Source organism: Drosophila suzukii, chromosome 3, assembly GCF_043229965.1.
Source record: "Drosophila suzukii chromosome 3, CBGP_Dsuzu_IsoJpt1.0, whole genome shotgun sequence".
Classification (NCBI taxonomy): domain Eukaryota; kingdom Metazoa; phylum Arthropoda; class Insecta; order Diptera; family Drosophilidae; genus Drosophila; species Drosophila suzukii.
In genome coordinates, this window is record NC_092082.1 from 9,856,828 (window position 1) to 9,881,083 (window position 24,256).

The window sequence follows — 24,256 nt, forward strand, 5'->3', positions numbered from 1 at the left end:
GATGAAATTCTAAGGTATCGATAAAGAGGGCACACAGCTGTTCCGTGTTTATGTTTTATTTGTTGTTAAAATGTCTGCTAAAAGAATTCGAGGAAAAAACTTTTCCGAGCAGGAAGAACATGTTCTAATTGATCTCGTGCTGTTGAAAAAGGATATTCTGCAGGACAAGAAGAAAGATGCGGCAACTTGGCGAAGGAAGGCTGAAACGTGGGAGCAATTGGCCGCGGAGTTTAGGGCACAAACAGGAACCGACCGAACGTGTGCGGCCCTGCGTGAAAAATACGATAATATGAAGAAAAATTCCCGAAATAAGTACAGAGGAGTTAAAAACTGGGACCACGAAAGGGAACTCTCTGTGGCAGGAAGTTCATGGTGTTCCAGGACCTCAATGACGGATAACAATGACGGACATATAGGAAACATCACCACCCCGCTGGAAAACCAGTTTGACAGCGATGGTAAGTGTTATAAATATGTAAAAGGATGGTAATTTATAGCCAATATAACAAAATATACAAACCCAAAACTGTTTGCAGGAAACTTCCAGTTAATAAATGTAGCCAAAGAAGAAAATCCATCCATCAGCTCAGATAGCTCTCAACTACTGCAGGTAAGTTAAAAGTAGTTAATTAACCAAGTTCCATAATCTCCTTTATATTTTTTCAAGAACATTGATGATATCGACGACCCCGAGGTATCCATCCTAGAGGCTTCTCAAAGATGGAAGGCGAAAAGATTAAGGGAATGCGGTTCTCCAACTTTGCCACAAATCAATAGAACACCCCGCACTGAAAAGGAGCAGGTTGAATTGTTTAAACTACAACAGCAGTATTATAGAGACCAGAATTCCAGAGCCGCTGAACAACACAAATACGAAATGGAGAAACAAATTGTTGAGCTGCAAACGGCTCGATTGAAAAACCAATTACTTGAAATGGAAATCGAAGTAAAACGCGAAGAACTAGCTAAAATTAGACAAAGTAATTTAAGTTAGTTAAACTGTCCAAAGAATCAAAATTGAGACTTTTATGTTAAAAGTTAATACTCACCTGATTTATATAACAATAAGCGAACGAATCTCCATTTTGAACTAGAAAATCGACATTAATTACAAGTATTTAAGACAATCTATTGACAAGAGGACATTAGAAAATATTAAAAAATATATGTTTAGTTTGATTTCAAAATTTGAAATACTTTAAACAAATCAAACCCCTACCTAAGCTTCAGTTTTAGGTAAATATTTTCCAATTTTAGGAAAAAAACTACTAAGTAGCTTATTGAACAAAATAAAAAAAAATCTTAGGTTAAATTTTTTAACCCTTTTGTGTTTATGGAAAAATACCATTAAAAACCTAAAGATTTCGACGCGCTGTCAGACAGAGGAAATTGGTCTGAGGAAGAACATTAACACAATATTTATTGAAAGTTTTGTTATAATATTTTTTCTTTATCAAAGTAAGCCAGTTTGAAAAGTCAGTAGTATGCCCGTATTCGTTGGCTTATAAAAAACAGCCGTTATCGTGATTGTGTTTGGTATTTTTCGAGCTAACAGGCGCTTTCCCACCAACGTAACTTTTGAAAATCACGTAAGGTAAACGTAAGTGAACGTAAGTTCGTAAGTTTCCGAGGAAAACAAAAAAAAAACAGAGGAGAAACAACAGCTGGAACTAAACCGAAAATTGTGGATAAATAAGTGTCGCCAAAATGCCGAAACCCGGTGACAAGGCGAAGGTGAAGGTGAACGTGAAGGAGCGGGTGGTGGACGAGTCCTGCGATCTGAGCCTCTCCGAATTGAGCGAAATACCGGTGCGGGAGATTGTAAGTACAAGAACAAGTACAAGTAATTAGCGCCGGTTCTTGGTGTCTCTATCTGCATTGTCCCCATCTCACTTCCTCTTGGGGGCCACGTTGTTGTCTGGCGAATGTCTAGTCACTGTCTATCTCGCTTGCTCGAATAGCAGGGGGCAGGGGGTGCTGAGCTGGAGAAGGAGAGACCCACTTCCTCTCTCTCTCTCCTCTCCATATCACTCTTGGTGTTGTTGTTGTTGTTCTGCCGGCTGGCTTGCAATTAACGCTGACGTTGACCCTCTCCCTCTTCTCTTGCGTCCACCCCTTAACCCTTGTGTGGTTGGAATTGCAGTTGAATTCGCTCGAGGGGGTTGATTTTTGGTCTTTGCCACCCCTCAAAAACCAAGAAGGTTGCCAAAAAAAAAAGAAGAGCGAGTGTGGAACTCGACTATAAAATACCTGGTACTTCATTTTTGATCTTACAAATAATACACTTGCAGTTTTTATGAATTTAAGTGTGACTAAACTAGTATAAATAAAAGGAATTATAAATTAAGCAGCGAAAAATAGATAACTATATTAAAAAATTAAAATTTAGCATTGTTCCTTTCGTAGCAAATACATGATATATTAAATTACAAGGAAACATTTGTATCCTTCACTTCTTTACAAACATTTAACAAAAATTATAATGACCCAATCAAAGCTGTACAAAATGGATAATTTAATTAAATACATTTTAAAGTTAAAGTTAACATATGAATATTTTTGTTTTTTATTATTTAGTACTATTATTTTGGCTTTAAATTGAAATTTAATAATGACAATTTAGCTAGAAGTAAAGATGAAATAAATTTAAAGATACCCAACATACCCTTATTCCCTAACAAAAAAGGGTGCAGTGCAAGAGAAAGGGATTTTTAAGTTACATTGTTCGGGGGTTTCTTTTTTCGGTCATGTTTTGCCACTGGTTCTCAATTCAGTTTGTCCTTGTGCTTTGCAGGCTTCGTTTAAGCGCGTCACTGTTTTGGATCTCTCCAGCAATCGCCTGGTCAACCTGGGAGTAAGTAGCTCCTCCAAGTATCATCTAGCACACTTCCTAAATGTCACTTTTTGGGCACCCCCTTTTTTTGGTTTAGAAAAACTTTTCGATTCTCACACGTCTGGTGCGACTGGATCTGAGCAAGAATCAAATAACATTCCTGCCCGAGGACTTTGGCCAGCTGGAGCAGCTGCGCCACTTGGACCTGTACAACAACTGCCTGGAGCACCTGCCCATCAGCTTCGGTCAGCTGCGTCGTTTGCGCTACTTGGATCTGAAGGGGAACCCCCTGACGCCCGCCTGGCAGAAGATTGTGGGCTGCTGCTCCACGCAAAAGGACTGCCAGCAGGCGGCCAAGAATACTGTAAGTGCTTGTCGACTCGAGTGGCCCTCGAGTGGCACAGCTTTGCGCCCGTTTTGCCCACATCTAACTTTTTTCCCCATTTTCTTCATTATCCAGGTCAGCATTTGCGCCAACTACAAGCCGGAATTCATTGAACGTGAACGTTTGGCCGCCCAGGAGACCCTGAAAATGGCCGGAGCCGGGGACTCCAACTCTGCCCAAGCAAATGGCGGAGCAACTGGCGGAAAAAAGTCCACTAAGCCCAATAATAAGAAAGCGAAAGCCAAAAAACTCGCTGGGGGAGGAGACAGCGAGCTGACAATCAAACCAGTGAATGCCGGTGGACCATCAGGAAGTGGAGCAACTGGATCGGGATCCAAGTCAAGTCTAAAGAACAATCAAAAGAAAAAGAACTCGAATGGTGGCTCATGGTTGAATCTACTCTCAAGGGCCGCACTATCCTCACTGGTGACCTTTCTCGTCCTCTTTGTCATCAATTTGCTGATCATCTATATGATCATGTTCAAGAATCCCGACATCGCAGACAAGCTGGTGGAGTATATACCACACCAGTATCGTGATTGGATCCTGACCAAAACGGAGATCTTTCGGCTGCGTGTCACCGACTGGATCTCCGAATTCCGTACACCGCCAGAGGAACACTGACGGTTCATTTATTTGAAGCCATAGGGCGCTGGGCTTCAAATAGATGGTATCGCTAAACAAAATTCGGATGCATAGCGCGTGTGTGGAGGCAGACTTAAAATTGGGATACGTGTAGACCACCTGAACGAGTTATACGACTGCTACTTTGATATACCATTATGTGTAATTTACTGCCATTTATTTTGATAGACTCTAAGACACTACGTCCATTGACAGGAGATTTTAACAGGAAGAAAACCGCATGCACTCCGCAACTGAAGAGGCCACTTAAAAGACACCAAACTACACTCAATCACTCAACTTAATCGAACTCAGATGAATCTACAGCTAACCTAACCATAGCTCAAACTCAACTCAATAGTAACTGAATGGCGGTTCAAAACTGGCCAACGCATAGAAACTACAGACACAGTCAGACCAGACCCCCTTGTAATATCCACATCTATCAGATCGAATCGAATCAGTCACAAATAAAATACTTTAATCAATTGTAAGAATACCCAGTGCAATCTCCATTTTATTTGAAGTTCAAGCTCAAATTATATTCATGTTAGCCTGACCACTTTACATTTGTAGATTTCAAATCTCATAGGTTTTATCGGAATACGCAAATTATGTTTACCACCGTTGGTGGGATTTGCAGAAAATCTAAACGAACTTTTAGCGGTTTCATATGATTTATGCGAAATAAAAATTATTGTACTGTAACAAATAAAAGATTTTTGGAATAAAATTTTACATTTTAACAAATGTGTTTTAGTCATTGGGGGTTTGTTCTTGTAGGAAGAGTTTCCTATTCAGGGTTTTATTTTTACTCGCAAACGACCAAGAACTCAAATGACAAGCGTGCATTATTATTGTATTATGGTACATAATAGATGTCTTGTCAGAATTTATTGAAATATTTGCAATATAAATCAAACAACTAAACTTAGTCTTATTTCGCAGGAAATGGTAAATAAAACTTATTTTAATTAAGATTATTTCAAATTCACGCTTATCTATTGGTTTTGTCACGTTATCTAGTATTTATAGCCCCCCCATTGAGCACGCGAGCACTATCACCGCTTTTTTATTAAATATAAATATCAACTGCACGGCCATCTGTTTTTATTACTCCCCTAGGTCTAGTCCATGAATACAGAAGAAATTTTCCAGAAATTAACCTTCCTAAAATATATGATTTTGTTATAACGAAATTCACGCTTATAATTCGAAGAAGTGTGTAACTAAAAACTGGGTTTTTTAAAACATATACATACTTATGTGAAAATATTTACTACTTTGAGAGAAAATGCACAAATTTTGGCCCCGGATTTAAATCGAGTTTCGAGAATGACCTATAATGTGTTTATGTATAAAATAAATATTTAACAAAAAAAATTTTAAAACAAAATTTAACGACATCGTATCTAATCATTCGAAGATGAAATTATCTTTTAATAGTTAAATGATCTTATAAAACGTTTAACTTTTAAAGCAGATTTTCTAAATATACTTTCAATCGTGACGTTTACGTTTATAAATGTTGAGATCTACTTTTTCCTTGCTAAAATCAAAACTCATCTTAAAAATGTGGATATCCTTGCAAACCGTCTTGATATTTTGTTAACTGTCAAGGTGTTTCTACTTTCATATATTGTTTATATGTACATATCTCTCTGTATTTTTGGTATTCCTACGTAATCAGTTCATTCGCATATCGCAATTAATTGATAAATGACTTGCGAAAACAAACCGGTTCCATAATAAAGTGAATTTCATCAATAGAAAGTAGTAGAACGATGACGTACTCATGAGCGGGAGAAAATTATTACTATACACCGTGAGCGAGCAAAAGCTTGGATAAATGTTTACGAATATCAATTTGTTCGGTTCCCAGAATAGAAATTGGTCCCTCCTAATTGCTGATGAAATTCTGTTTAACAATTTCTTTGCAAAGGACCTCACCGCTCTACCCTCACTCCAATTTTAAAGTTTCGCGTTTCCGGCGAGTATGGAACTATAGAATTTGCCACGCTTATGCAAAGCTTGACTTAGATTTCGTCATCCAAAAACATGGAGAAGGCCCTTGCCCTTTAGGAGTTGCTCTCTGGAGCGGAGAGGGATCTCTCTCTAAATGTCTTTTTATTCATCTCTCGTTTCGCTTGCTCTCTTTTAATTCAGCGCATCCTTTTTGTCGTCCTTTGTTTTGTGCCTCCTGACTTTCGGCTACTCTCCTTCTCTTTTGCCGGCTTTGAGCCTTCTGGCTCTCTTTTGCTCCCCTCTCTTCTCTTTAACGAAGCATTAGTGTTTTTTAGCGGGAAAAAGTCAAATCAACTTTTGGACGTTTTCAAAACTATTTAATTTCAAAACGTAAAGTTGCTCAAACCTAAGACCTTTTTAAAAATGTTATTAAAACCTTATAATTTAATTGTAAGTTAATTAATTTTTGCATTTTTAGTTTTTAGTCTTTTAGCTGGTAAATTAAGATATGAATTCAGAAATTAAAACGTTCAAAAAAAAAAAAGATAGATTGACAGACCTATACGAAGCCGGCTGCGTTTTTGTGTTGGCGCGCTCTCGCAACGGCTCTCACCGAGTATTTAAACAGCCCGCCGCCGAGCGCTCTTCACAGTTACTCTTTGGAATTCGCGCAGTCCACCGGTTCTCGTGGGAGGTAGTCCGATTTTTGGTAGCCAGCAGCGCTACGTTGAACTGTTGGCATTATTCAAGCGATTTTTTGACCAAAAACACCGAGGGCGATCGACCGGGAGACAAACTCTTTGATTTACGCGGCATTTCGTGTACCGCCAGCACTCCAGAAAAGGAAGAAATACGTAAGCGTTTACGAAAAACCAGAAATGCTAAGCTACATGTGTACAGTTGGCGTGAAGGGAAGGGAAACGGAAAGAGGAAGAGGAAGAGGAAGAGGGCGACGTGAAGCACATGGCAGAAACAGAAAAAAATTGGGTTTGTCTGAAAATAGCAGAGGCAGAGTGCAACTGTCTAGCACACATGTGTTATGTATTCGAAAAACATTCTAATGGAAGCCACGAAAAAGTGTATAATTAATTGACATTGTCAAAAAAAACAGAGTAGTGTAGGTGAGAACCCCGAAATCGGGAAAAAAAAGCGGACCAGAAATAACCACAGTGACAATTATAACCACAATTAAAACGGAAACCTTTTCATAAAGCCCAACAATTTCGACAGTCAAAAAAAAGAGACACGCGTGCATTTGCGTCGTCGACATTAAAAAGACCACGTTGCACCTGTCCCGTTATTTGCGGTTCCCTCTTTCTTCAATTTCAATTTTGTACCAATTAATTTTTCGGTTCTTTTTGAAGAATTCTTTTTTTTCTTTTTTCTAACACATGAATGGAATATTAGCATTTTCATTTTCCCGAGTGCCCGCGCTTTCCTTTGCAGTTTGGTGTTTGTTGTTTGTGTATGCGATAGTTCAATGGCTGCGAATAGGTTTCCCCATTTGACTTGCTGATGTTCCACGTTTCTCGCTAAACTGCAATACGTAATTGTAGCACTGTAATTGAGCACTTAGCCAAGGGAAAGTTCCCTCCAATGCCAGCGGACCAAAAAAAGTGTTAGAAAAGCACATCAACGAAAAAAAAGAAGGGGGTTTACTATCAAAGCTATCTGCACACGTCAATGCAATTACCTCACCCACACGAACTAGTGCACCCACCCACTTTCAGAACGATCCAAACTGACTCATCAAGGACATGGCCAAAGGGAAATCAGGCCAAAATGGGATGGGTGCACAGAAAGAAATATAAATCAATCATATGGTATCAATATAGATAATACTATATTTCTAGATATTTTAAAGCCTTGAAATTTCTATCACTTGAGAACTATTGGTTCTAACTTTAAAAGTGTACTACCCGTACAATTTGAAAAACGGTAACAAAGAACACAAAGTTAATCCAAAATACTTTAAAAAATCCCTTTATCTCTCGGATCCTTGTTATAATGGGGATTTTAGGATTATTATTATTATCTAATGCTAACTTATAGTTAAAACTAAAGGCTAACAGTGGGTTTGTTTTAGAGCTATAGCAGCAAAAAGGCCCTAAGCTAGCTTATGGTAATTTAGTAGGGATGATTATTATTTTTATTATATTTTACAGTTTATTATATCTTATAAAGTAAGTTGGAATTATTAAGAAAGAGTAGGAATATAATCAAGATTATTGAAGAGTAAAACAAACAAGTTTCCATAATATATTAGGACTTAATTCTTGAAGACTTATGATAGTTTTTCAGCACTTAAATGACTTTCTTTCTGTGCTGAGGTGTGTCTGTTTTGGCCATATCTTTACGATGTACCCATTTCCCTTTTTTACGCGCTCATTCTGTAGTTGTGTTATTGATTTTGGTGCTATTGTCGTTGTTGGTAATTAACATAACAGCCATTTACAAGCAAAAGTCAAAGACGCAGTAAAACTGTGACGTCAGAGACTGGAGTCCAAGGAAAGCAAGTGGGTGAAAAGCAATACCAACCAGAGGAAGAGAGAGCTACGGAAAAGAAAGAAAGAGAGTGGGTGCAACTGTTGATTGCGTGGGCGGCCTTCGAGACATTTGACATATTCCAAGAATAAATCTATTTTACACACATGCGATTTTGGGATTAGGAATTTTAAATTTAGCTTTGGGTTATAACAAAAGATTTTACAGTGGAACTTTGGGTATTTTATGGTTTCCTAATTGTTATACAAATAAAGTTAAAGTCGAGTATAGTTTAACTTAGGTTAACTTTAACTTAAGGTTAACTTAGCCAACTTATAATAAACACATAAAAGACTGAATAACAAAAACACTTTTTAATATGTCAATACTATTTTGTAATAATTAGTTAAAGTTCTGCTAAACGTAATATTGTTCCGGTATATATATAAGGGCATTAAGCTTGAGGTCTCTGTCCTATTCAATGTCAATGCAGGATTGTTTACTGTTATTTTGCTGTCAATCGCCTCCGTTCTTTTGTCCACATTTCCCATTTGCGCAATTTTCCAACAGACATTACACTTGACCGCCTGCCATTCTTGCCTCCACTGACCGGACAGAAACTGATTTATTTTTAGATACAACTAATTTCCGTAACACCTGAGAAGGTCGTTTCTTTATCAGGTAGCCAAGTTTCCCCACCAAATCGATTGGACCATTGAACGGCAGTCACAAATCGACGTTCGATAAAAAGTTTCCAATAAAAAGTACCGCTCTGAAGGCAGAAAACAATTACCGAAAAAAATCGATAATCATAGAGCTTCTAAAACGATAATGTGACCTTTATGGCGGTGTGCGTGGGTTTTTATCAGGTTTGGCATTATGCAACGACCGCATGCAAACTCTCCAGGTGCTGTTCATTATTTTAAGCACCTCAAACAGCCAAATTGCATTTGCTTTCCAGAGCTTCTGTAGATAACACGAAACAGACAAAACGGCTTACGACGGACAGATATTAGGGTTTTATTTTATAACTCGTGTCTCCGCGTTGATAAGGTGAATTTGTAGAAGCCCATTGGGAGCTCTATTTGATCAGCAGTTTCTCATTGAAATGCCACGGGCTTGTTATTCATGTGCATATGGAGTCTAAACATCGTTCTGATGACGTGATCTAGTGATCTCTGAGCTCATTAAAACGTCAGAAGACAGCTGCTTAAATATTTTTTGAGATTTAAAAACGTAGAAAGGTGAAAAAACTAAAATATTCAAAAATCAATTAGACTCTACAACGATCTAGACATAAAGATGTACTACCCATACCACTCCCCTATATTTTCAGAACTTCTATCAGCCCTCTTTGCAGACGTGTTGAGTGTCATAACCTTGTTTGCTTCCACGAATCATGTTCTACTATCTCTCAAGTTCCGCAGAAAACCCTACCACAAAAATAATTACTAAATGTACGGCGATTGGCTGAATTCGCAATTCATTTCTGTATGAGGCCCCAAAATAAACATGCATACGTAACGCTCAAAAGGGGGGAAATCAGAAACCTTTTTGTTGACCACTAGATAAGGAGAGTCAACTTTCCCATTCCAAAAACTCATGCGGCAAATGCATTCCACGAGTACAAAAAAAAACCCCCAAATACTTTTTGGCTGATGAAATCTTAGAAAAGCTTTGCAGCACGACGCTGTGATGAACTTGAGTCTAAATATAAACAGATTTAGCCAAGAATGAGAGTATCGCGTTATGCTTACGCAGAACGCACTCGGATATTGTGGGGGGAGAAGTGACGGCATTATCGGATAATGTTTTAAGGGTTGGGCTCCCCATGATGATTACACACTCCTTAAACTACTTCCGCTGCTATTTCCTATTATTATGAGTCAGGCCCAATGATAAATATATGAATTTATCAAAAATGTCCCAAACTCTTTAGAAGGTTCTTTTGAAATGGCATTATGTCTTTTAAGAGTAGCTATAAATATAAATCCTCGGCAACGCAGTACAAACACGTGGTTTTCATTTGTGGCTGAGGGGCTCGACCGGGTGGGTTTTGATTATATAGTTGCTCTCAACATGTGGGGATGCTGCTGAATAGGAAACCGGAGAGTTTAAGAGAAAACCAGTTGGGTGTACGAAATATAAAGAGTTTGAATTTATGCCAGCTGCATAGTTGCAGCAACAGCATTTTGCTGGCTATTCTCACGCTCACATGCCATTAACAAGATTCTTTGTTTTCATCTAGCATGACATACAAATAATGCGGCATTACTTTCCTGAGAATTTCTGAATATTTTGCATTAGCAAGATTTTTGATATTCAAGGTTTTAATTTGGTTTTTAGAGATCTGTCACGTTTGGCAGGCAGATGATAATTGGCTAAGATTAAATATAACGAACGATGAACGATGTGCATTTTAACAAATTGACAATTTGTATTTTCAAGACAAATACATTGTAGCGTTTGTTAAATTAATTAGCACAAGCTATCTGAAAGTAATATATAATATAATGATGACTTTAAAAGTGTTATTAAATATCTAATAAAATTATCAATACAGATTTGTAACATGTGATATTTTGGTGTTTTTTTTTACCTTTTGAAGACTTGTCTACTCAAAGATGATAAGTAAACAGTGCAACAAACTATTGATCGTGCAAAAGTAAAAGAAAAAGTAAACGCACATACACACCTAAGATATTTCAATTGAAATGATGCAATCGATCTATTTTTTGGCAATTCCCGTGCCCTGTAATTGTTCCCAATGTCGGATCGGTTTGTATATGTTTCGGTTTGATTTTAGCCGTGTCATGCTTTTTGCTCACGCAACCGAAATAAATGATAATACCGAGACGAGCACATATATAACACGTATGTATATATATCTTCTGATAAATCGGCGAACCAGTTCGCAGTGGTTTTGGGGCAAAAAATAGTGAAAACTATGTATGCGATAAGAGCAAACATTTGGCATGACAAACGTCAAGCACCTACAACTAAAAATATAGAAATAGTGAAAAAAAAATAAAACAAAATACTACCAAATGTGTGCCAACATTTTTCGTTTTTTTTTTTTGGTCTACACTGGGTGAAGGTTCTTTACTCGACTGTGTTGCCAAAATATTGCGTATGCAGCACGCAGATATTGAGTTCTCTAAAAAATTTGATTCATTCATTGAGCGATAATTCAGCTCGATGTTGTGATCCTATATCTTATCGATGGTATTGAGTGCCATGTTTGTGATTTTGCTGTTGTGACGCTTTGGTTAGATAACGTGTGATATATGAATACCAATACCAATTGCCTTTGGCCACCTTGCATTGGTTGTAAATGGCCGTAAAAGTCAGCCAGCTTCGTTTTGTGGCCCCCAAGTGGGAGCTCGTGCTCTTCGCAGGGCTTATCTGTCTATCTAGACCCTTGAGCGCAGAGGTCAGGCCAAGTCAAGTGGGGAGGTCATTCAACCTTGTTGCGAAATCTGTCAAATATGCGGTGAAACATGGCCAAAACAAACGGCCAAAAGATATCTTTAGACATCCGAAACTGTCTACGCAGCGTCTGAGAGCTGGAAATTGATATGCAAAATAAATGTATGCACATAAATATATCATTTGTCATTTGCTCGAAAAAGAAAAGCAAAACGCAGGCCCCCCTTATTTAAGTTCTCAAAAATGTACAACACCGTAGAGAAATATTGGTATACCTGAAACTCATTGGGGGCCAGTCTAAAGTACAAAAACTCACCCACTCAGCACATACTCGACACATTTACTATGTGAAATATGGCACATGTGACTGGGATTTAACGGATTAATAATAGAACTGGGACACAAAAACCGAAACGCAAAAAGGAAAAACCAATTAACCGAAATTTGTCATCGAGAACACAATACTAGCGACATCATCCAAAGGGACTAAAAATAAAACTCATTAGAGCAGGTTTTCAATGAACGAAATTATGTTCAATTTGCATACAAATTGCCGAAAAATGAATTCACAATTTATTTCCATAAATTAAAGTCAGCCCGAACATCCTCAATTTGAAAGTGAGTCGCACAAAACAATTAACGGGCAATTGAACTTTTGCATATTGGAATATCTCAGTCTGAAATCGCAGACAATTAAATCAAATCAAGAGCGATGCTGTCCGTTCGTTTACCTAATAAAGGGGGATTCTATTAGTTTGGGTCTGGAAATAGCCGGTTTGGAAATGAAAGTGTCTGAGCGCCACAATCTCAATTAAAATTCAATATTAAATCAATAAAGGCATACTTGTTCTACACAGAACGAAATATGATCTTAAATGGATGGTGATCAATTGGATCTTTTGATGTTTTACTGGCTATGATATATGATGGATACCCAATAGATTTCTTAAAACTAAATGTATTTGTTTATTTAATCTCTTTGCAGTTTATTTCTTACTAAGGAACGGAAACAGCGGCTTTCAAAATGGTTAACATTGTGGTGAGCATTTCTTAGAAACTCAATTGAGCAATTACCTTTATTAATTGTTGGCATTTCTTTGGTCTTTTTAGGACAGCGGCTCCAAGCATGCGCCCCAGGAAATGGAGCAATTCCTGCCCGGCGAAGGAAAAGTCATGTGAGTGTCGTCGTCGACTGGTCAATGTGCTAAAAATATTTCGCCTAAATTGCTGGTGTGGCATGTTTGCCAATTAAGTTTACGAGTAGATTAGTGTCTTGCTGTCGCTAATTGGCCTTTGATGTGGCGTCGACTTCTAAATTGAGACTAGAAATGCTTTGTAAGACCTTAAAGCCCGGCAACTCTGACACGGGCAGCTCAGATTGATTACAATTATCAATTATGGTCTTGATGAGGGGATTGGGATCTGTAGCCGCCCAGCTATTAAAAATATTAGATGTCTAGCCATTCGAGAGTAGTCATGATAGCCGGGCTAAGTTCTCCAGATAAAAAACTGTATAATCAATCAGTCTCTTGCCTTCTAATAGGCACAAATCACGTAAGCCTCTGTTAAGGGGTTGTGTACCTAATATGAATTCCGACCGTAGAACGCAATAGAAATAAATCAAACTCAAATCAAATCCACTTACATACATCTAAGCGCTTTTGCTAATCAATACTGTGAGTTATCTCCCAAGTTCAAGGTGCTGCTGCTGGCAGGTTTTCAAAAATATTTATGCATCCCATCTGCTGACGTTTAGCCAATATCGATCTTTGCTGATCTACCTTCAGATGCAAATATTATGGTTGAGGAGATAAACAAGAAAATGAAATGTGCAAAACAGCTCCAACGAACGGAAAAGGCGTGAAATAAATTTGCAATTTGTATGACAATATCAGCAGGCACACGTGTTGTACACTTTAAATTTTCAAAAGATGACATTCAAAACTTTTCTGCACTTTGACCAGGGAAATTCAATTCGTAAAAGTTATACAATATTATACTATATTATAAATAAATATTAAAATTTTTTCTGCCTTGCTCTTGTCATTCAAAAACGTATTTTGATGACGCTGCATTACTTATAGATTGATTCAATGAACTATAGCTGATAACCTGAGTTTTGTTCTTGAACTGATAGGAATTTTCGTAATGAAAAATAATCTCATGATTTTAATACAGTACAATTGTATGTTCCCGGAACTCTTATTTAAAAAGGGGTTTTATATATCAGCAATTACCAGTAGCTGTATAGTTTAGTATCCGTGTGCTAAAAAAGCGCTGTCATTCAAATGATTTACATCCGGGGCACTTATAGAAATTAGCGTTTTTAAACATGGTAAATATATTGCGGTGATATTAAAGGTTTCAACTAACTTAAGCTATAGGCACGTATTCTAGATAATGGATGTTACTTTATTTTTTAGTCAATTTTGCAATGAATAATTAATCTTCATATAAGGACTGAAACTTAATGGACAGTTTAGAAAGTTCTTATGACTATACCATATTACATTTGTCGAGGCTATCGTTTTAGAATGTACTTTATGTCAGAATTTGGAATAGTAAAATAATAATATATAATTAATTATTATAAGAAATGTTAAGAAATATATAAATATATTCTGCTTGTTTCTTACGTTAACCTCTGGTTCTGTAAAATCCATAGCATACGTTGGGGAGCTTTTGAAACCTGGGTGTGCGAAATATTTTGAGCATAAAGCCAGGCTGAGTTCTTCAGCTTTCGTGTGCAGTTTTCTTTTATGGCTGATGCAACTAAATCGGCAAGTCGAGTCAGTCACTCTGGAATGGATCGGAATCCATAGATTCCGTCAATTGGCCAGGCCAGGCCAATCAGAAACGGCATGACCAAATTCGGCCGGCAAATGCCTTCGACTTCAGCGGCAGTTTTTTTCTTTCCTTTTCTCTCGACATTAAGTTACAAGTGTAGTATTTTGAGCCGACGGTTGCACGACAAGTGTAATTGCAGATGCAGCAATTCCGTGCAAGGGAATTTCACTGTCAGCATATATGAAACCGCTGCTGTTCCGTGGCGAGTTTTAGTTTTACACAGACGATCGGCCCGAACAGCATGACAATGGACGACTTAGAACCCACCAATGTGGAGTTGAGGTGGCCATATAAATGGAGTTTAACCTCAGAGAAATTCCTTAACTAATGGGTTTACTTTCTTTTAAACTTTTAGGTACAAAATCCAACCCCGCAAGTCGGATACCGAGCAGGCCTTGGCAGGAAATGACTTTGATCCCTTCGCCCTGCGAGACAACGAACATCCCACAACGTAAGTTGTTATCATACTATGTTTAAAATGTAAAATAATATTTATTTACCCCTTTCTTCTGTAGTGATAATGAAACTCTCACGCATTTGCTTAAGGCTTCCCTGGGAACTGGCATCCTGGGCATGCCGTTCGCTTTCATGTGCTCTGGTATCATCATGGGAATCTTCTCCACCATTTTCACCGCCTTCATTTGCACACACTGCAGTTACGTTCTGGTAAGTGTTTGCAATACAATTTTAATTTTAATAAGTTAATATCAATTAATCAATTTCAAGCAATTTAACTAATAAACGATTTATTTTTTTCCAGGTTAAATGTGGTCACAAGCTGTACTACAGGACACGTCGCACCAAGATGACCTTTGCCGAGATTGCCGAGGCTGCCTTCCAGAAAGGACCCAAATGGTGCCGTGGCTTTGCCCCGGTGGCCAAGTTCTCCATCCTGTTTGGTCTGTTTCTGACTTACTTCGGTACCTGCTCGGTCTACACTGTGATCGTGGCCTCCAATTTTGAGCAGTTGATTGCCCACTGGACGGGAACGGCGGTGTCGCTGCGCATGCTCATTTGCGCAATGCTGATACCCTTGATCCTCATCGCCTGGGTGCCCAATCTCAAGTACCTGGCGCCCGTCTCGATGGTGGCCAATGTTTTCATGGCCCTGGGACTGGGCATTACGTTCTACTACCTGGTGCAGGATCTGCCACCGGTGGAGAATCGCGAGTACGTGTCCTGGCACACTCTGCCGCAATTCTTCTCCATCACCATCTTCGCGATGGAGGCCATCGGTGTGGTTATGCCGCTGGAGAACAACATGAAGACGCCGCAGAGCTTCCTCGGAATTTGCGGAGTGCTCACCCAGGGTATGTCCGGTGTGACCCTTATCTACATGCTGCTGGGATTCCTTGGCTATCTGCGCTATGGTGCTGGAACCGAGGAGAGTATCACCCTGAATCTGCCAATCGCGGAGTGGCCCGCCCAGGCTGTTAAGGTGCTCATTTCCCTGGCCGTGTATTGCACATTTGGACTGCAGTTCTTTGTGTGCCTGGAGATCGTGTGGGATGGCATCAAGGAGAAGTGCAAGAAGCGTCCGACTTTGGTCAACTATGTGCTGCGGACAGTGATGGTGACTGCTGCCGTTGTTTTGGCCGTGGCTGTTCCTAAAATTGGCCCATTCATGGGTCTCATCGGTGCCTTCTGCTTCTCCATCCTGGGATTGATCTTCCCTGTAAGTTCAATATATCAATTGTTCAATTTTCCACTTACTAACTATATATCCCTTTGATTTTCAGGTGGTTATTGAGCTCATTGTCCATTGGGAGACAGGTTTCGGTCAGTACAACTGGATACTGTGGAAGAACGCCGTCATCACCTTGTGCGGCTTTGCAGCCCTGACCTTTGGCACCCAGGCAGCCATCAAGGATATTCTGAAAGCCTACTCTAGTAATGAGAACGTTGGAGAATAGAAGCCCAAAATTTAGGAGGAGAGGCTCCGCTTCCTAGAAATTATCTAACTATTGTTAGATGTAAAACTGCGCCCACATTTTGTACATTTTGTCTGTTGCTTAGTGTGTCTGTTTGAGAACCGAAAGGGATTTACTAGGGATTTCACTAAGCGAGTGCCTACTATATTAAGCACACTCTGGAGCACCACTATGCCGTTTTAGCACGTTTTAGTACACTTGCAATTATATAAAGTAGTAGAGAGTAAGCTAGTTGATAGCCGTTCAGAACACTTTTAGAACAGACCTATCAGATTCAAGCGGCATTCGAATTGGAACTGTACTAAGTGCACTTCATCGTTTCCTATTGATTTTAGTACGATTTAGTACAGAGCTATAAAAGACTTATGTAGCACCCGGCCAAAACTAGCTGCACTCCCACCCCATCCTCGCAACCCACCCTGTTCTATCTGTTCTAAAATAGTATTACTAAAAGCAAAAACCAAAACTAAAGCCATCTTCCCATACCTTTTTTCCCCCTCTTTTTATTTTGTTCCGTAGCCAATGATTTGCCTACATTATTTAACTTTTTAACATGTTTAGTTGGTAAGCGTAAAACAAAAAACGATTGTAAAGAAGTTTTTGCAATCAATCAGTTCCAAATATGATGAGCTAAATTACTCAAAGAATACCATTTTTATACGAAATCTAGCTGAGTAATAAGTTACATTGAATTGCCCCGATATTCATTATATGTAAACATATTTTTTTGTTGCATACATATTTTTGTATTTTAATTATAGCTATATAAAGAAAATACTTAGCGAAACTATAAAGTAAATAAAACAAGATAAACACACATGTTAAAACATTTTATTTTTGCATTTAAGATCCCGTGCAGACAACGAAGCAGATTTATTTGTAAAAAAAATGAAGTCTATTGTACATATGTATATTGATATGAACGCAACGAGTTCTAAGTATATCTGCCCAGAAAAGTATTTAGAGTTGTCCATATTACATATTCAGAAGAACAAAGATTGATATGAATGTTTACTTTTTTGAAAAAAGTTTAAAATGTAAACCAAACAAAGATATAAATATACACAAAAAGTAAAATATGAGAGTGTAAGCCAAAGGAAAGTGTTTTTATCTTTTTAAATGCTATCTTACTTTATAATTTATGTGACCCTGAACTTCTCTGTCATTTTTGGCCTGAGGGTTCAACGCGTGGCACTTGCTGCTTTGATTATTTTGGAATAACCATCCCCTCAATGGCCAAAAACCCGTCCCGAGCAACTTCAATTACCAATGGAGTGAATAGTCATTTGTTAATTGGTAACAAGTGCACAATGGACAGACGCGAAGCAAATTCGATTTGTGTTGATGTTAAACTCACTGAATTGCTTGTTCGATCCCACACAAAAGCCCATAATATTTGATAGGCAAGGGGGCAAGTTCAAACATTACGGGCAATTGAACTCAACTTTTGGCCAATTAGGTAACCTCCAAGCCAAAGATGTGGACCACAGAGATCGAGACGAGATGTCAGATCGTGGTCGTGGTATTGGCCTGTCATCTTTTGTGACAAGATGCAAATTGGAAAGGCCTGGGAATGACTGGGGCAGAAGAGCCAACAGCTTATCCTTGACATCGAGTTTGGACCATTTGTGATGGGTTCGACGAGCGAGCCCCTCCAGGAAGCTCGAAACTTGGCCAATTAGCGACCGCAATTCGGTTTGGTTTGAAAAACAGCCCCGAACGGTTCGACCAAAATTTTCAAAAAAGCCCGAGGTCCAAGGCTATGGTTATGATTTAAAATAATTAATCTCTGGTAGGGTCTCTCCTCAACGACTGGATGCTATGGACCTAAGTATGTTGTTGCATCTTGATTGAGCCAAGGTCTGGTTTTTACAATCTACTAAACTGCAGAAGCTGACTCGCTTTTATTTCTTTTTTTGTGGTTGGTTTCGACTGCTCTGTCTATTGTAATTTGTAATGTAAAACCTTTTTTGGTAGCGATTGTGCAATCGCAATTACTATGGGCTTTTTTGTGTTCGGCATTTCAATTCATCTATTCGTAGGCGTTCTTATCGCCATCCTATATCTTTGCTTCGGAAATACTTTCTCCAGGTTTTGCATTCATCATTTATGTGAGCTCTAGTTTTTACACGCTTGTATCATATGAATTCAATGGCATATGCCAATTGAATATTTAATTTATATAAAAGGCGGAAGCGTGGGAATATGGTATTTTATTACTTGCTCATGAATAAAACTATTAACTTTTTCAAATTAATTTTAAACTTGATTTAACATAACTTGCGATGATTTAACACCCCTGATGGATGAAACATAAAGCATTATTAATTTCTTGACATCACCTTGTATTGAGTTTATAAGTTAAAAAGTTGATTGATGAGTTTTGGAAAATTTTGTGATATTTTTATTCTGTTTATCAATATGGCGTGTTAAATTTGATTAGTGGTAAAGTTTAATAGTGCTCGTACAGTCTTTTACTTACCGTCTCGAATCCTTTTCAAGGCACGTGCCTTGGAAATAAGTAAGCAACGGATTATATACCCAATTATCCTTCAAGAAAGGCCTTTCAAGCATTCACTCAGTGCCAATCCACTTTCACAAAACCTTCAAGGCCCCATCGCCAATAAACCGCATTATTTACAAAAACCCACTTTTCTGAAAAGAAAACATTAAAAAAAACCTCTCGAGACAAATAAGCAATTCAAAGGTAAGTGGCGGGGAGGAAAAAAATTACACAAATATTTAAAATAATAACGAAAACAATCAATAAATATGAAACGTTTATGAAAAGTGTTGACTTGAGGGCGCAATCAACAACAACTGAAAATGGGCAAAAACAAAAGGTTTGGCAAACCGAACCAGTCCAATTCAGCCATTCACTTTCGAGGCAAGAAAAAGGTTGTAGTGCGACCATAAAAAATTGGCATGTCCAAGAAACCATCGCGTAATTATGTATAACAAAGATGTACGAACGGGTAACCCAGGGATCTCAGCAGACTTTCAAGTCAAGTAGCCGACCCATCATCCCACTGTGGATTTGGATTTTGGTAAGGGATTAATTGAGGCAATTTGGCTAAAATGATCTTTCTGCCACTTCCAGTTAAAAACCGCAAATAGCCCGAACTATAGCGAATAGTTGGTAAATATTAAGTGCAGTTTGTATTTTTCAAAAACCAAGTAAAAGCAATGGTAAATCATTCGGCAGGGCTCAGAGGCTAAAAATAAAACAGCTCTGCTGCTTTTCACGATGATAATGATGATGAGCTGAGCGCGTTGGCAGAAATCGTCGGTAGAAGCAGAGGGCACCCGCTAGTGGAGATCGGTTTTATGCATTTGCATTCATTATGTTTGGCACCGTCGACGCGACCACAACGTAGCTCCAAGATCGGATTGGAATAGGTATAGGTTCCGAAAACGAAATCGAAATCAGAGATCGTATATAGTATAGTAACCACTTACCAGGTAGCTTTGGCAACCGTCGTCACGTGATCGTGTCGCGATCGTTCTTACTGCTCGTCATTCATCTGTCGTCTCGTCTTGTGCAATTACCTGTCGAATGCCGAAGAATGTCTCACATCTGGATTTGTGTACCGAGCTCTTAACGTTTGTCTGCAGAAGTCGTAGTCTACAGATACGCGAGTGCCTGTCGATCAACTTGACCTTTCAGCTCAGCTCAGATCAGGAAATTGTTCGAATTCCTGCATGAAAATGTCTTCCCCATATGTGATCTTGCTGATCGCCCTGCTATATCTTTGCCTCAGTTCGTCCATAATTGCCCAAGACTCTGAGTTTGCGGAACGCAACCACAAGGTGTGTAGGCCCGAAATATAAAACAGTATAATATGATCATAAATTATTCTGTCAAAAAACCAATTTCAAGAAACGCCAAATCTATCGGGAACAAGTATTGCCACATGCGGGCGGTAAAATCCCAGACACCGCCTTTGAGACGGATCGCTTGTTTTTGAATCGCCTGCAAAAGGAAGGCATCGCAGTGCCAGATGGTATAGTGCCCGAGCAGCGGAATCCTCAGGTAAATATCAGCGGGAGTCCTGACCTAGATCCTTTTCGGAAAAGGCTTAGAATAATGATCCTTACATCTCCAGCTCTAAGAACTAGATTATACAGAAAAATATCCTTGAAATGTATTGTTTTGAAAGGTTAAAAGCTGTATAGGGGACTAAAAGCTTTGTAGTCATCGTAAAAATGGTTTAATATTAAAAATTATCAAATCATTAAATGTAGAAATCACTATACATATTACTTTTCTCCGTGTAGTTTATGTTGTAGTCTTAGTCTTCATTCCTTTGTGATGCATAAAAAAACATAATCGTTCATTTTTTTGTTCAAAGTAAGTTAATTAAGGACAGATCAATTAATCATTTAGTAATGATCTTTTTATCAATTTAAACCGTTTCGTGCGATCTTTTTGAAGTTCAAACCTACAGTTTTGGCAACATTTGCAAATGTAGCACAGTAATAAAAATGTATTGTAAAAATGGTTGATTTATTTTTATTAGCTTTAGCTTAAAGTCAACGCATGATTGTAAAATATCTTATAGCGAAATTAATAGCTTTTATTTTATAGCTGTACTCAACTCAAATAAAGTGCAAAGTATTTCAAATTGTAAAATAAACAAGCAATGTATCGCTTTATAGTTATAGTTCTTACATACTATGCTGAAATGCTATAAAAGTAAACGTGTTATTTACAGTTAAAGTGTAATCATTTTCTTATAAAAAAAGAAGCGCACTGATAAAAAAAATAGAGAAGAAATTATAATAGTTTTGATTTTTTTCATTTTAGTTAATTTAATTTAATTAATTTTTTAAGAAAGTGATATCAAAATAAGCTATTTTAATTCATAATTAAAAAAAAAGATAGCTTTCCTTAACTTTTTGATTAAATTAAAATACATGCAAAGATTAAATACAATAAATTGGATATCTTCCCATTAGGTATATCAGTACTACAACAAGCCCATGCGCACCGTCTTTCACATCGCCCTGAGTTCGGATGGAAGATATACGCCGCGGGAGGGTCGGTACCATTACCGCCAGGTGCCCACGGTGGAGACGACTTACCTGTACCCCCAGGCGGTGGGTCGCCAGCACGTGGTGGTGCCTCCGAAGCACGCCCTACCCGTCTACAGGCAGCTCCAGTTGCACAATCCCCTCCTCAATCAGGTCAAGTTGCAGCCCAAGAAGAGTGAGTAGAGATTTAAATTGGACAGAGCACGAGCACGAGCAGCTAAGCAACCTTAACTTCCGCCTTTTCAGTGCCCAATTTTCTGGAACTTGCGCCCACGGTGGGCAAGAGTCAGTCGAATCCATTGGCCGGATCGGCAAAGGCGCAGTCTTATCAAAATGTGAATCTCCTGCATGGTCACAGTCCGGTGCTGCCCGCTTTCAAGAAAACCTCCAGGGGCAGCAAGACCTATGTGGACAGCTATGGCACAACCCATGTGAGTCCAGTCATCCATCTCCCGCGGGCTTTGATGTAATAACTCTGTTTCTCTTCATAGCTTTTCAGCGAGTTTGACGATCTGCTGAACAAACTGGACTTGCAGCAAACGGGCCGAAAGAATTATTAGTTTTAGTGCTGCAAATGCCCAAAATTTAGTAGAATTTATAGATATATCCATTGTACTCATCTCTAGCCAAGAGTTACGTTTACGAGTGGTTCGTAAGCATTATCTAACCCTGTGCATATCATTTCAAAACTTTTGCCATACGCCCGCTCACCGATTAGTGCACTTCCATTCCCATTCCCATGTTTGCAAACCATTCATGCCCAGTCCATACACAGAGAGAAATTTCGTTATTAAACTCATCTTTTCAGAACAACAAAAACTCACTAAAAACATGTCAATCAAAAAGTATGCACTCCTATTATAATTAGTTGATGTATATTTTTCATAGACCCAGTGGTTTTGAAGCATTTATGATTTTGAATTAATATTTTGTAAAGAGTTAGGTATTTTTAGACATATTAAAAAAAGGTTTAAAAAATAAAACTATTAAGTCTGTTGATTTTATAATTGTTTAATAGTTTTTTTTAACCGTTGCATTCAAAAAATATGATCTATAATGACTAATTAAAACTAAAAACTGATTCTACAGTTCTCCAAACTTGTTTAAAAATTCCATCGAGATTTTCATTCATAATCGGAAGAAAGATCATAAAAAGATGTGTAAGTTTAGTTCTGTGTATCAAGTTGCATCCATCCATCGCTTGCCAACCCATCCACGTATTATAGCGTCTAAGCCAGGCCGAGCGAAATGGGAATTCATCGTTTTTAGCTAGTTAAGCGTAAACAATTTGTATCTTGCAAAATAAACCCCAGCCCGAGTTGCATTGTACTTTCCCACATCCAGTCATATATCATAATTATAATTGTGTGGGGACGAGGGAGCATTAAGCTACAAAAGTAAGGTTCGTTTACTTTGGCAATAATTGAAGCAGAGCTAAGTAATTTGCCAATTTGGAATGAAAAAGCTTGGGCCAACAGCTTCCAATGCGAAAATCGAAACCGTTACGAAAATCGGATCGGTACCCTTGAAAGCTCCCGGCTCAAGTGGTTGCCGCTGGAAAACTGCAGCTCAGTGTGATTTTCAAACCCAACTCGAGCGGTCGACTCTCCACAACTTCAAAATCTCCAAGCTACCCAACGTAGGCGGAAAAGTTTTAGATATTCGAAATCATGATGGCAAAACTGGGCCTTTTCTCTTTTTGGCTAATGGTCGTGATGATCGGAGCCGCTGTGGCCATCGAAGTTCAGGTGAGGATTGAGGATCGGGGCAATCTCGAGTGTATAATTATGCTGAGGAATCAATTAAGAGGAGCGTGCGCCACCCCAATTGACAAAGCTCTGGGTGTCTTAGCCACGTTCACTTTTGACCCAAAAATTGTAACATGTGGTATATGTAGGCATGTACATACGAGTATGGTTATAATGAGGCAGTGCCACGCGGGGATTGGGGGTATAAAACCGGATTGGGGCACGAGCTCTGCTGATTGTCTTATGCAATGGAAAACATTTGATATGTTTACAGAAATTCGGCTATCTATTCAATCCACCGCAACCGGAACACTCGCAGCATCACGAGGAGAAGCAAGATCTGAACAAGATACCCGGAGTTCCGGGCGTGGATTATCCGGTCTACCATGAGGTACCGCACACCCACTTCAGCTGCCACAGTGTTCCGGCCACTCCGGGAATGTACGCCAATGTGGAGACGGGCTGCCAAGCCTATCACGTGTGCCACGATGGACGCGAGGGTGAACAGGGCGCCAAGTTCCTCTGCACCAATGGAACCATCTTCAATCAGAAGGAATTCGCTTGCGACTGGTGGTACAATGTCAAGTGCGAGGAGGCCACCAATTTCTACCAGTAAGTTAGAACTTCACTTGCTTAAAATCTTTTTTATAAGCATTTTTACTTTTCCCCAGCTTGAATGCCGATCCCGAGCACAATCCTTACTTTCCCAAGAAGAAACCTGAGCTGGAACCTTATGCTAATGATATTCATGATGCTAGCAAGTTTCTAATAGAAGCTTAACTTTATAATGATTCTCATTTTGTTATTATTTTTTCACATTTTGTAAATAAATCGAGAAAACATCTTCCATTTTTCAAATTATACAATAACTGATCCTCACTTCTAAAGTACATTTTTTTAGAATAGTAAAAAATTAAATATTGGAAATACTTTATATTTTTTTTTGTTAAGCTCAGTTTAAAACTTAAATAGTTTT

The 24,256-nt window shown here is 38.6% G+C and overlaps 5 protein-coding genes across 8 annotated transcripts; all 5 read left to right on the forward strand.

Moving 5' to 3' along the window:
* The first annotated feature begins 27 nt into the window (after nucleotides 1–27).
* LOC108012630 (myb/SANT-like DNA-binding domain-containing protein 4) lies at nucleotides 28–1,157 on the forward strand. The gene is made up of 3 exons (XM_017078051.4): nucleotides 28–458; nucleotides 537–610; nucleotides 668–1,157. The coding sequence occupies exons 1-3, from the start codon at nucleotides 71–73 to the stop codon at nucleotides 992–994; spliced, it is 789 nt and encodes a 262-aa protein (XP_016933540.3). The 5' UTR covers nucleotides 28–70; the 3' UTR covers nucleotides 995–1,157.
* A 430-nt stretch (nucleotides 1,158–1,587) lies between these two features.
* On the forward strand, nucleotides 1,588–4,592 carry LOC108012476 (leucine-rich repeat-containing protein 59). Its single transcript, XM_017077873.4, has 4 exons — nucleotides 1,588–1,821; nucleotides 2,795–2,854; nucleotides 2,931–3,197; nucleotides 3,294–4,592. Exons 1-4 carry the CDS (start codon nucleotides 1,708–1,710, stop codon nucleotides 3,840–3,842), a joined length of 990 nt encoding a protein of 329 aa, XP_016933362.3. The 5' UTR covers nucleotides 1,588–1,707; the 3' UTR covers nucleotides 3,843–4,592.
* A 1,868-nt stretch (nucleotides 4,593–6,460) lies between these two features.
* path (solute carrier family 36 member pathetic) lies at nucleotides 6,461–17,315 on the forward strand. Of its 3 annotated transcripts, none has more exons than XM_070996971.1 (7): nucleotides 6,461–6,661; nucleotides 12,706–12,759; nucleotides 12,831–12,895; nucleotides 14,923–15,018; nucleotides 15,083–15,233; nucleotides 15,328–16,242; nucleotides 16,307–17,315. In XM_070996971.1, the coding sequence occupies exons 2-7, from the start codon at nucleotides 12,745–12,747 to the stop codon at nucleotides 16,478–16,480; spliced, it is 1,416 nt and encodes a 471-aa protein (XP_070853072.1). In that variant the 5' UTR covers nucleotides 6,461–6,661; nucleotides 12,706–12,744; the 3' UTR covers nucleotides 16,481–17,315. The 3 variants fall into 3 exon arrangements, with proteins under 3 accessions (XP_070853072.1, XP_070853073.1, XP_016934646.3); XM_070996972.1 differs by having other exon boundaries at nucleotides 6,462–6,661; nucleotides 12,722–12,759; XM_017079157.4 differs by lacking the exons at nucleotides 6,461–6,661; nucleotides 12,706–12,759; nucleotides 12,831–12,895 and adding an exon at nucleotides 14,725–14,849.
* A 2,496-nt stretch (nucleotides 17,316–19,811) lies between these two features.
* LOC108012974 (uncharacterized) lies at nucleotides 19,812–22,342 on the forward strand. 2 transcript variants are annotated; one of them, XM_017078539.4, is made up of 6 exons: nucleotides 19,812–19,897; nucleotides 19,961–20,308; nucleotides 20,379–20,531; nucleotides 21,458–21,707; nucleotides 21,779–21,963; nucleotides 22,024–22,342. In XM_017078539.4, exons 2-6 carry the CDS (start codon nucleotides 20,201–20,203, stop codon nucleotides 22,090–22,092), a joined length of 765 nt encoding a protein of 254 aa, XP_016934028.3. In that variant the 5' UTR covers nucleotides 19,812–19,897; nucleotides 19,961–20,200; the 3' UTR covers nucleotides 22,093–22,342. The 2 variants fall into 2 exon arrangements, with proteins under 2 accessions (XP_016934028.3, XP_016934027.3); XM_017078538.4 differs by having other exon boundaries at nucleotides 19,834–20,308.
* A 754-nt stretch (nucleotides 22,343–23,096) lies between these two features.
* Nucleotides 23,097–24,214, forward strand: LOC108012975 (uncharacterized). The gene is made up of 3 exons (XM_017078540.4): nucleotides 23,097–23,280; nucleotides 23,555–23,892; nucleotides 23,952–24,214. The coding sequence occupies exons 1-3, from the start codon at nucleotides 23,203–23,205 to the stop codon at nucleotides 24,058–24,060; spliced, it is 525 nt and encodes a 174-aa protein (XP_016934029.2). The 5' UTR covers nucleotides 23,097–23,202; the 3' UTR covers nucleotides 24,061–24,214.
* Nucleotides 24,215–24,256: the final 42 nt, after the last annotated feature.

Bases quoted from the DNA above. Each gene is read 5' to 3' on its own strand.
- LOC108012974 (XM_017078539.4), top strand. From the start codon at position 20,201: ATGAAAATGTCTTCCCCATATGTGATCTTGCTGATCGCCCTGCTATAT. The intron at 20,309-20,378 runs GTGTGTAGGCCC...ACCAATTTCAAG, and splicing joins TTGCGGAACGCAACCACAAG to AAACGCCAAATCTATCGGGA. The intron at 21,964-22,023 runs GTGAGTCCAGTC...TTCTCTTCATAG, and splicing joins ACAGCTATGGCACAACCCAT to CTTTTCAGCGAGTTTGACGA.
- LOC108012630 (XM_017078051.4), top strand. From the start codon at position 71: ATGTCTGCTAAAAGAATTCGAGGAAAAAACTTTTCCGAGCAGGAAGAA. The intron at 459-536 runs GTAAGTGTTATA...AACTGTTTGCAG, and splicing joins AAACCAGTTTGACAGCGATG to GAAACTTCCAGTTAATAAAT. The intron at 611-667 runs GTAAGTTAAAAG...TATTTTTTCAAG, and splicing joins ATAGCTCTCAACTACTGCAG to AACATTGATGATATCGACGA.
- path (XM_070996971.1), top strand. The intron at 12,896-14,922 runs GTGAGTGTCGTC...TTAAACTTTTAG, and splicing joins CCCGGCGAAGGAAAAGTCAT to GTACAAAATCCAACCCCGCA. The intron at 15,019-15,082 runs GTAAGTTGTTAT...TTTCTTCTGTAG, and splicing joins GACAACGAACATCCCACAAC to TGATAATGAAACTCTCACGC.
- LOC108012476 (XM_017077873.4), top strand. From the start codon at position 1,708: ATGCCGAAACCCGGTGACAAGGCGAAGGTGAAGGTGAACGTGAAGGAG. The intron at 2,855-2,930 runs GTAAGTAGCTCC...TTTTTGGTTTAG, and splicing joins ATCGCCTGGTCAACCTGGGA to AAAAACTTTTCGATTCTCAC. The intron at 3,198-3,293 runs GTAAGTGCTTGT...TTCATTATCCAG, and splicing joins AGCAGGCGGCCAAGAATACT to GTCAGCATTTGCGCCAACTA.
- LOC108012975 (XM_017078540.4), top strand. From the start codon at position 23,203: ATGATGGCAAAACTGGGCCTTTTCTCTTTTTGGCTAATGGTCGTGATG. The intron at 23,281-23,554 runs GTGAGGATTGAG...ATATGTTTACAG, and splicing joins CTGTGGCCATCGAAGTTCAG to AAATTCGGCTATCTATTCAA. The intron at 23,893-23,951 runs GTAAGTTAGAAC...ACTTTTCCCCAG, and splicing joins GAGGCCACCAATTTCTACCA to CTTGAATGCCGATCCCGAGC.